Below are 11,104 nucleotides of genomic sequence, written 5' to 3' on the forward strand. Positions count from 1 at the left end.
GTTGAAACCTGTTTCTTCTCTAGATGTGTATAGAGACTTAATGCAATACACCAGTAATTGTAATGTTATGATATCACACTGTCAGCAAATGCATCAGTAAGAAAATATGTCACACTGATTTCCTCACTTTGTGTGTGTGTGTGTGTGTGTGTGTGTGTGTATTGACCAGGAAAATGGATCAAATAGTAAAATTTGAAGGGGTAAACAAGGATTAAGTTCCTTAATAGGCATCATGGGACACTGTTAAAAATATGGTCAAACTTCACTTTAGAAGGAACTGGTTGCTTTCTTACCCAATCTTATTGGGAGATGTTTCCTCCTGATCTAGTTCTGGTGAGGTAAGCTTCATCACAAGCCTATTTCTTTTTCTCTTTAAATGCTAAAGAAAGAAATGTAAAGAGTGTGCAAATCTTGTTAAGTTTACTTCACATCTAGCAGAGGAAAGGGAAAATGTATCTGTAAACACTTCATTTACATACCTTTTCAGCAGAATTTCTCAGGCACACCCTCCACTAGACCAAATCTCTCAGCACTCCATCCAAGCTATTCTGGAAGACTTCCAGGGATGGGGCATCCACAGTTTTTCTGGGCAATCTGTTCCAGTGTTTTACTACCCTCAATATAAAAAATGTCTTAGACTTAATCTATTATCTTTGATAAGTCTTCATCTCTGAGGTAAAGATGGACAGATTCATGAGCTCTTCCATGAGGGAAACTGGAACTAAAGTTGGTGGCTCCTTTCTATCACAATTTTTCTTACTTATCATTGCTATTATATGCTCCTTGACCCTCTTGAATGGAAAAGGCAGAAGAAAATATAATCTGACTGCAGCATAGTTTATTTTATTTTTGTGACTGGGACATGTTCTGTTTTCCTGCTTGTCTAGTGCTATCTCAGTTCTTGTCTTGCAGATTTCATTACTTGCACATGCTCTTTGTACCCTATTTGTGCAATCATGCCAGAAATCTCCATTTGTCCTTTTGTGGATTTTCATGTGTAGTCTTAGATGTTTCTCACAAAATGGTTGTTTGTTTTTAAAAGTGTTTAAAAACAGTTTTTAAAAAGTTACAAAATACTTAAACATCATTGTCAGCTGTGGTTTTTAGCATAAGTAGGTCTGGATTCAACAAAGTGAATATTAATTATATACTGCATAATATGCTTCTAGTTCAGGGGTCTGTGTGTTGGCTATGCCAGCTGGGGAAGGAAAAAGTTTTGTCATGTCTGTTTTGATCTCCTGAAAGCTGCAACAGAAGTAAGAATATGAGGCTAAAGCTTCAGTACATGGGTTAACTTCTCTATGGCTAACAATATATTCCTCTACTTTGCAGAGGTTCTTCCTAATGTCCTCCTGATCACAGGATCTCTAGTTCTGCTTGGTGCAATAGCAGTCTCAGTTATCCTTTACCAGTCTCTCCGAGTTGATATTGTCCTGTTGTATAGGGAGATATTCCAACCCTACTCAGTCAAGGATGGTAAGTAAGATTTGAGAAAGAAAGTTTAAAAAAAGAAAAATGACAAATCATAGAGAAAGTAATTTATTTGATAGCTGCTAACTCATGACACCTGAACCTGATTATTCTCTTTCTTACACGTTTAGCAAAGAGAAGTCATACATAGCTCTGTAAGTGCTCTTTACATTCCCTTGTTTCCTGGGTTTTGTACCACTGAATTACATAAAAGAGAGATTCAGACCTGGTTTTGTAGTTTTTTAAAGTGAAAATATTTGCCATGAAGTACTGAATGACGTTGAAAATCTGATAAACAGTGCTATTAACTGTACTTGTTATGTGCTCTCTAATGCAAAGGAACAAACCCGATGGCTAACGTGTTAAAGGCATATGTTAGAGCAACACAATTTTTGTAGGCCAAAAAGAAGATACAAATAGTGTGGAAGACATTTCTGGAGGAATACATTCCATCTAACTTTATTGGTTACTTTCAGCTTAAGATTCACACATCTTCATTTAGTTGTATGAAGTGAAAGTGCACACATGCAAGTTTCCATCTTACACATGAAACCTGGAGATCTGTGGCTGGGTCCAGCTGTCTAACCATAAGCAGTTGGTGCTGTTGGAGCTGCCTTAGGGTTTAAGTGAGACTTACACCCTCTGCAGCGGGCAGCTGAAGGGCAGGTAGTGCCTAATGGTATGATGAGGTACATGTTTTTAGGAGACCAAATCCAGCTAAATGGACAATTTTTAAATCTGAAGCTGACTCTTACCACAGATGTCTGCATGGTGGATACCTACAGCTGATCTAGTTACTTACCTTCTCATTAAAGAGGAAAGACAAATCCTTTTTAGGATAGTTTCCATAATAAGTATATTTTATGATGAAATTACCCAAACTCTGGAAATGGACATTTCATTATTATTACAGAATCACAAAACCACAGATTCACAGAATCAATGAGGACCTCTGCTACCATCAAGTCCAATCTGTGACCAAACACCACCATTGTCAGCTAGACCATGGCATTCAGCACCACTTCCAGCCTTTCCTAAGCACCTCCAGGGATGGTGACTCCAACACCACCCTGGGCAGCCCATTTCAATGCCTAATCATTTTTTCTACAAAGAAATTCTTTCTAATGTCCAACCTAAACCTCTCCTGGTCCAGTTCAGCACTGTGTCCTCTTGTCTGGTCACTGGTTGCCTGGGAGAAAGTGCTGACCCCCATCTACAACCTCCTTTCGGGTCACTATGGAGATCAGTAGGGTCAAACCTGAGCCTTTTCTTCTCCAGACTAGATAAGCCCAGCTCCCTCAGCTGCTCCTCATAGAATCTGTTGTTAGAATGGTTTGAGCAAGAACCTCAGCAGCAAAAGAAAGGATATGGCCATTTCCACCAGAAAGAAACATTTGGGATTAGAATAAAAATGCTGTAATGAAAAACTTTAGAGAAATGAAGCAAGGAATGAAATAAATACTTGGATTTGTACTTGTTTCTGATTATAAAACTGTTTCCTAAGGAATGGGATTTTCACTCAGGAGGAAATGATGAATAAAATCTTCAAGATGGAAAAATTTAAATGGAATATATTGTGCTGACAGATAAAGCCTGTTAATAGTGAATTGTATCACTGAAATAACAAATGCTGAGCTTCATTGCTATATCATGCTGATATGCATCGATCAGTTGAAATCTTACTGCATATACTTTGGAATACAGCCTTCACAGTACAGAGGCCATGTTCTCCAAAGCTGCAAACATACAGAAGAAAACAACTGAGCATGGAAAACACCAAATATGCACAGTCTTTACTTTCCAAACATAGATAATTCGGATTGGCTGGGACTTCATCTTAGATCTATTTCTGTGACTGATATTTTTATTTCTGTCCTACCTTTTGCAATAGACAGCTCTAATCCATGTTAACACAATACTCCTTCCTCTTGTTTTGCCTTATAGATGGAAAGACATATGATGCATATGTTATCTACCCCAAAAACCACACCAGTGAAGCTAATTTTGTGGAATATTTTGTTTACCAAGTCATGCCAGATATTTTAGAAAATAAATGTGGATATAAATTGTGTATTCATGGGAGAGACATATATCCTGGAGAAGGTAAGTTTCAGATCTGATGATGCACTGAATTACTTGTCAAGCCTGCGCAAGTTGTGATTCTAGTTCCTTTTAGCATACACAAGGTCACTCTACATTTCTCACCTTGAAGCTCGTCTCCTCAGCAGCCATCTGTCTGCTCTTTCAGACCAGGTGTCACAAGAGCACTCTGTGCTTTCCAGTGTGCAAGGAAAAGCAAGCTGTAAGGAAGGGGCACAGACTTCTTGTCATCTTGGAATGCACAGGAAACATGACCCTGAGTGTGACTCTTTTAAACATGCTCTTTGGAAAGTCAAACTGCACAGCCATTGCCAGGGCAAAGCCACAACCAAACCATGTGTGAGCAGGCTTGGCTGACTACAAGACAAGGAAAAGGAGAAACTCACAAACTCAGCTTAGGAAACACCTTTGCTGTTACCACTCAGGAGTTTGCAACCTTTTATGAGGGTGTTAGAGTCACAAGAAATTCAGCTTCTTTTCACTGACATGTTTCATTTTCCCTTCACACAGTTCCCAGCATTAGTTCAGGAGAGAATTGGTATGCTTTATTCCTGCTTTCTTGTCATTCAGGATGAAATAAGCTAATTAATCTGAGTTAACTTCTGTGTAGACACCCTCCACACTATTGCAAATCATTGCTGTTATCTAGGTGCAATCTGCTCTCCTCCAGAGCTGACTTGTCTCTTTATCTTGTGCTCTGGTTCTTCTGTAGACCAGATCTACTCTCTCTGTCAGTGAGCAGGTGTGAAGCCTAAGCTGGTGCCTTTCACATTTCTGAAATCATCAGCATTGGGCCAGGTGTCATTCATCTGCCCTAAGCTGAGGCTGAGATCTTTGATGTCCTTCTCTTGTGGAAAGTTGTGAAAGGGATACCTGGCCTTGAGAAAAATGAAGGTAAAGAAAAGTTGCAAAACTTGTTGAGCCAGACCATTTCCAGGTCCAGCACAAGGAGCTACAGTAGCTCACAAAACTGCCAGTGGCAAAAACTTACACCACTTGCAGTAGCCTGGCAGCCCCCAGCAAAGGAAAGGAGGGTACATATGGAGCTGGCTGATGCATCTGTAAATAATCTGGTTTGTTAAGTGATTGGTGAGTTGAGTTTCCTCAGCTGGGCTCCCACTTCCTTTCTTTTGGCCCAGCATCATAGTGACAGTAGCTTTGATCAGCTGTCCCTAATGTGGCAGTGGGAAATTCAAACATCTTCAGTTGTGCCAGCACACAGATGCCCTGAGAGTCCAGATCTACCCCAGCAGGGTGAAGGCCAACACAATGCACAGATTAGTGTATGTATTAGCACACATAACTCAGGACAATTAACTGTAATTAACTATAACCCCACCTGGAAATAGGCCTCTCAGAAGCAAGTCACCCAAAAGTCTCCTTATGACCAGTTTCCATGGGTAAGTATTGCAAGATCATCTCTAAGGCATTAAACTTGGTACAAGACAGTTCCTTACATGGAGACTGTTGATCAAACACAATTTTGATACAGTCAGACCTACTGAACTTGACCCTAGGTCACTGGACTAGAAATTCCTAATATTACTTAAAAGTAGTGAAAATATTAATGTTTCAACCACAAAAAAAAACCCCGTTGAAATGAAAGCTTTGTGTTTCAGGCTTTTTGCTTTTCTCTCCCCCTTTGGTTGGTGGTTGTTTTTTTTGTCTTTTTCTAATAAATAAACAAACTGTGTCAGACTGCAGTGAGATAGAAATTATGTCTGGTTACAAAGCAATGAAAATGGAGTTTCCAATCTCAAAAGAATTTTAAAAGAAATAATACATTTTCTTGTATGTTGCTAGATGCAGCCAGTGCAATAGAGAAGAGGATGCAGAAGAGCAGACGGTTGATCATCCTGCTGACACACCAGCTGATTAATTCTAAAGAAGATGCTTATGATCAACACATTGCTTTATACAATGCCCTCATTCAAAATGACACAAAGGTGATCCTTGTGGAAATGGAGACAATTGGGACTTATGGGAAGCTTCAGGAATCTCTCAGGTTCATTATTAAGAAGCAAGGTACCATCAAATGGAAAGAGGAGCACACGGTGCACCCACAGTCACCCAATTCCAAGTTCTGGAAGCAGGTGAGGTACCACATGCCACTGACACCCAGGGCCTCACACTCAGCTAACACCAGGTGAGCAGTCTTGGAAAACATCACTGCACTACCAGGGCAACTACAAGCCCACAGCTGTGTTTCCTTTCAGAATGTATGTGACTGGAAGTCTGGAAGTCTGGCTGTGTTTTTTGAACCTTATTCTGTCCTTCAATTGAGTAATGACGGGTTAGATTGATGGAAGAAGTCTAGGAAATGGAGGGAACCTTTTATAGGTGTGAGAGTTCTGTAAAGAAATAATTCTAAATTGTCTGGAGAATTTTGCATGTTATGGAAAACCAAATGTACTTATGCTCTTTCTATATATAGTTGTATATATAACAGAAAGTTATGATTGTGAATAACTGAATGTCTTGCAGTTTTACTTCATCTTTGTAATGCAGTTTATAAAATATAAATGTCTTCTGTATTATTTGACTTGAAAGTGTGATGTGTATTTTACAACTAGAAAGTATAATGTTATGTTTTTGTTAACATTTTTTCCTTACACTTATTCCTTTTTGATTCAATAGTGATACTCACAAGATGAAATTTTATTTTTCCTTGGTATGGATGCCTCACTAAAGGGTCGAGACAGATATGAATATAGCAGTAAAAAAAATACACTGTTATGGGAAATAAATGCACTGCTATATCTATCTATCTATCTATCTATCTATCTATCTATCTATCTATCTATCTATCTATAATATATCCATTAAAATGAAACTCATAAAAGGGGAAATTTTAAATCTTTCAGGTACAATAATCATGCTATTACTGTAATTATTATCTCCAAATAGAAATAATATATTAAAATGTAGGATGTTCTTTTGATACACTGACGGCATTCCTTTAAGTTACTGAGAAACAGACTGCTTTTTTATAACAAGAATTATCCACCTTTTTTCATGCTTTGGCCTCATGTGTAGTTGTACTTTCTGATAGGAAATAACCTTAGATGCAAAGGTCAGAGCTAAATCTTCTGGTTCAGGGGAACAGGAACAAGATGTATTCTAATACAGTTATCCCTGCAAACTGTAATCTTTTTGGATTTTCAAGCCCAGGAAATTCTTATTGTCAGAGAAGACTTAGTTTTCAGCTTTAGACTTGCTACAGAGTGGACTTAAAAAGTGAAAATTAGATGCAGAACACTTATTGTTATCAAGTCCAGGATTGCAAACAGGCAAGTTCTTTCCTTTTACTGCAAGTTTTTATTGAATATGGATATTCAGACTTATAGACAGCTATTTGGAGTAGAAAAAATGTGCATAAAATATATGTATAGATATTTTTCAGCATTCAATTAAAAATCTATGGCAAACTAGACAGTTTTTCATTAAGGGATTATATCTTCAAGTGTTCATTCACTCATTGCTGACTTCATTACAACTACAAAGCATCAAATGCTGCATTTTGTTATTACCTTAATAGATTGTGTGCAGTGTTGGGTCCTGTTCCTAAAGATACCTCTGGATAAACCTTAATGTCTCTGTGGAGGCCCCACAAGATGGATTCATGCCAGTGTGAGGCTTGCTTTATTCCTACAGTATTTCTTTCCACAGAGAGCATACTAACACTAAGGCATATGTAAAAGCAGGAAAGCTTGTTGCTATAAACTATGAAGATTTTTCACATAAGCTACCAAGTAAAACAGAATATTCGTTTCACAGGATAAGTTTTTAACACAGTTTGAGTCCTGGGCTTGTAATGAACAAGAAAGGATGATATGCAAGTATGTTGGAAATGAAAAGTCTAGGATGACTTTTGAAGCTGTTAAGAGATGAGAAGGTACAATGAAGAAGTGCACAGGATCAGCAATGAGCTAAATTATTCTGAAATGTACTGATGTGTCATTGACTTCTGTTAGCCAGGCATGTACTTATGGTGGTGAAAAACAGACTCACTGCATGGCTCTTGTGGTGATGCTACTTTTTTTCAAGTTTCATGGTCAGCCCAGAAAAAAGAAAAAAAGGAGGAAAATTATTCTTGTTGTGGTTTTCCAGCAGTGAACAAAATGTCTTTGACAGAAAGAAAAGGGGCAAATTCAGAGAGTGGCAAAGAACATTTACAGTATCAGGGGGTGAGTATGTGACTGTAATGATGTCTAAAAATGCTGCAGTTGTCACAAGTTTTTGTTATTCCTTAGGATTTAGTAAAGAAATATGAGATATGCATTAAAATGGATATCTTCTGCAGATGTTATAATTTTTGTAATGTTATGGAGAAAGCACAAAAAGAACTGTGGAATACTTCTACAGCATCATTAAAATATCAGCACCACTGAGGCCACATCAGGAGTTCTGTGATCAGTTCTGGGCTCCTCAGTAGGGGAGAGACATGGACATTCTGGAGCAAACAAGGTTGGTGAAAGGGTTGGAGCATCTTTCCTGTGGAGAGAAGTAGAGAGAGCTGGGACTCTTTAGCCTGGTGAAGTCCCTCATCTGAAGGGAGGGTACAAAGAAGAGGGAGTCAGGCACTTAGTGATGCACAGTGACAGGACCAGAGGCAATGGATGAAAACCTAAAAACAGGAGGTTCCCTCTGAACATCAGAAGGGGTTTTTTTATGGTGAGGGTGACCCAGCACTAGCACAGGGTGCCCAGGGAAGTTGTGAGTCTCTGGCTTTGGAGATACTGAAAAACCCCCAGGGTTTGATTCTGGCCAATCTTAAACAGGAGATTTGACTAGATAACTTCTAGAGGTGTCTTCTATCCTCAATCATTCTATAATATGCAACTTGCAAACAACTTAGATTTTCCAAAACACTTTTTAATTAAAATTGAAGTTTTTTACACTAAGAAGTGTGCTTTCATGGAATAACAGAATGACAGTCTGCCCTGCCCTCCCCACCAAAAAAACCCCTATTCTTTCAACATACAAATAAATAAACATAGAAATAACAACATAGCAATAAACATAGAAAGCTTATAGAAGATTCAGTTTGGATGCTTTAAGCTTAAGCTAAACAGCACCAAGACAATTTTGTTGCTGAATTATATTGTCCACGAAGAGTTTTAATGTTATTTAGTTTTTGCCCTGTGCTTCTGGTGTTTTGGCACCTCAGGGGACCCTGGAGAGCAGATTTGCTTTCACTTCTTACTAGAGCAGAGTCATCCTGCCCTCTTGTGGGTGAACAGGCACCCAGAGATTCTGACCAGATAGAAATCCTGTAGGGTTGAGATCTGATGTTCCTACAGCTCACATGGTTGTGAAGCCCAAGAGACTGGCCACTTAAGGGAAGTTTTTAGAAGTTTTCAGGAGTTTTCATAGCAGGCAATTATTTGTACTATATGCTACATTAATATCTTACAGCATGGGACAAAGCCTGTTTGGAAGATAATGTGTAAAATTGATAGTATATCAAATTGAATGTACAAATGTGTGTTCCTGGCTCTTTCAAGGTTTGTAAAACTACAGCTGTTGTTTTAGACACAAATCATGATATCCAGCTGTGTTTTGGACAGTGGGAGGACCCTGGATGCTGCATATTTTGTATTGAGTAAGGTACTCAACACAATCTCTGCTAGACAGACAAATCCACAAAAGTGATCAGAAAAACAGTGAGACCAAAGTTCCTATGGGACTAATAGGTTGGGACCAGCATTCAAACTTCAGATCACAGCTAATCACTAGAGGCAGCCCTGAGGGAGTGATATAGGCACCAGGAATGTTTAGCATCCTTATTGATGAACCTGACAATGGGACAGACTGCACAACTACTGAATTTTCAGACAGAAAATCAAACTGGGGGGAGGGATGTGTGTCTTGTTGTGACTAAGATCAGTCTGCATCTTAATAATGAGAATGTAGTTGTGGAAAGTGGTTATTCCCATGAATGCAGCATTTGTGAGATCATCTCTGGGGTAATATGTCAAGTTTTGGATCCCAAGTACAAATGAGGTACTGACATATTGAAGTCCAGGGGAAGACTATCAAGAGTACAGATCATTCAGGGAAAGGTCAAGAGGCCCTATTTCCACCTACAATAATCACATGAAAAGACAGAGAGAATGGATGGAACAAGACTCTTCTCAAATGAGCCCAGAGATGGGGCAAAAGAGTAACTGGCACTAATTAGAACATAGAAAATTTATATTATATATTAGGGGAAAAAAAATCATCATATGCGTGCTCCAAAGCTGGAATGTGCCCAGAGAAGCTGTGGAACCCCCATCCTTGTAAGTGTTCAGGTCTCATTTGTGTGCACCCTGAGGAGGGGCCGGACCTGAGGACTACCAGAGATCCCTTCAACCTGAATTATCCTGTGATGCTGTGATGCAGAGGAAAGTTCGAAAGTGTCCAAATTCTGTATTTTGAAATTTCTGAGAAACATATGAGGCTCTAACAGGCACATTATCAGTTTGTAAACTGATTTTTTGACATCAAGGGAAGATAATGCTGAAAACTATTGAGTATGACTTAGTGTATGATAAAAATTAATATAACTTGTGTATAGAGATAATAGATGTCATTTAAGAAGGACTATTGCCACCTTACAGCAAACAGGTTTAAACTGTGGTTACAGGAGTTGGATGTGTTGCAATTTATGATGGAAACCATTTCAGTTTTGCAGTTAGCACCTCAATACAATTTTTGTTGGATGGAAAAGAAAATGTGAAAACCTGTGTGAAATAACTGGTCTTCTCTAACTGATTATTAACTTGTCAGGTTGTCAGAGCGTCATTCAAAAATCTGTTTTCCAATTTTGGTGCAAACTTTCATGTTCATCATGACATTTTCAAAGTTAAACTCTAACCTAGTCAATTTACATATCAATTACCAGGCTATGACTTCTCCATTAAAATTGTATTAGTCTGAGAACTGAAAAGTGTAAAGTTTATTCACCTTTCACATATGTTCATGTATTGCAGAGCTAGCTATGACATTGGTTGAAAGGACCAATTGAACACAGCACTTTCTGCAATGCAGATTAAAGTTCAAAAATCGGAGTATTCAAAAGAATATGAAAGCAAATAAATGTGAGAAAAGCTCATGGAAAATATTGCTGTAAAAGATGGAGTAAAAAATAGAAGTTTCCAAACTGTCACTATGAAGACAGTCAGTGAAAGTAAAAAGCTGATGAGATTTTACTTTACCATTTTATTTGTTGGCTACTAGCTAGTTTCCAGAGTATCATGTAAAATCATTATCATCTTTATGAAATCATTATCATCTTTATGATAGCTTTCTATTAGGTTTTAAAATCAGGTGCTAAGTCATAAACCCAAAAGCCCTGCAAAGAATCTTCTGCACGTTTTTAAAGCAGTTATAGTTAGTTAGATCCTTAGCTTACTTTCCTGGAATTGCTGACTTACATTATCCAAAGGTCTAACTGTAGTTGTAGACATATTGCTTCATTCTGTGATGAGGAAAACAAATGAGATAAGACAGTAAAACACTCTAAGGTTTCTTTGGTTCACCTCTGCAA

The 11,104-nt window shown here is 38.3% G+C and overlaps 1 protein-coding gene across 1 annotated transcript in view; it reads left to right on the forward strand.

Annotated features, from left to right (window-relative positions):
* The window catches only part of IL1RL1 (interleukin 1 receptor like 1), a 40,370-nt gene extending 34,017 nt beyond the window's left edge, over nucleotides 1–6,353 (forward strand). Inside the window, exons 10-12 of the mRNA XM_056484136.1 lie at nucleotides 1,333–1,476; nucleotides 3,415–3,573; nucleotides 5,374–6,353. Coding sequence (XP_056340111.1) covers nucleotides 1,333–1,476; nucleotides 3,415–3,573; nucleotides 5,374–5,720 — 650 coding nt within the window. The 3' untranslated portion in view covers nucleotides 5,721–6,353. The remainder of the gene's footprint in view (nucleotides 1–1,332; nucleotides 1,477–3,414; nucleotides 3,574–5,373) is intronic.
* The last annotated feature ends 4,751 nt before the right edge of the window (nucleotides 6,354–11,104 follow it).

This window comes from Oenanthe melanoleuca, chromosome 1 (genome assembly GCF_029582105.1).
Source record: "Oenanthe melanoleuca isolate GR-GAL-2019-014 chromosome 1, OMel1.0, whole genome shotgun sequence".
NCBI classification, from domain to species: Eukaryota; Metazoa; Chordata; class Aves; order Passeriformes; family Muscicapidae; genus Oenanthe; species Oenanthe melanoleuca.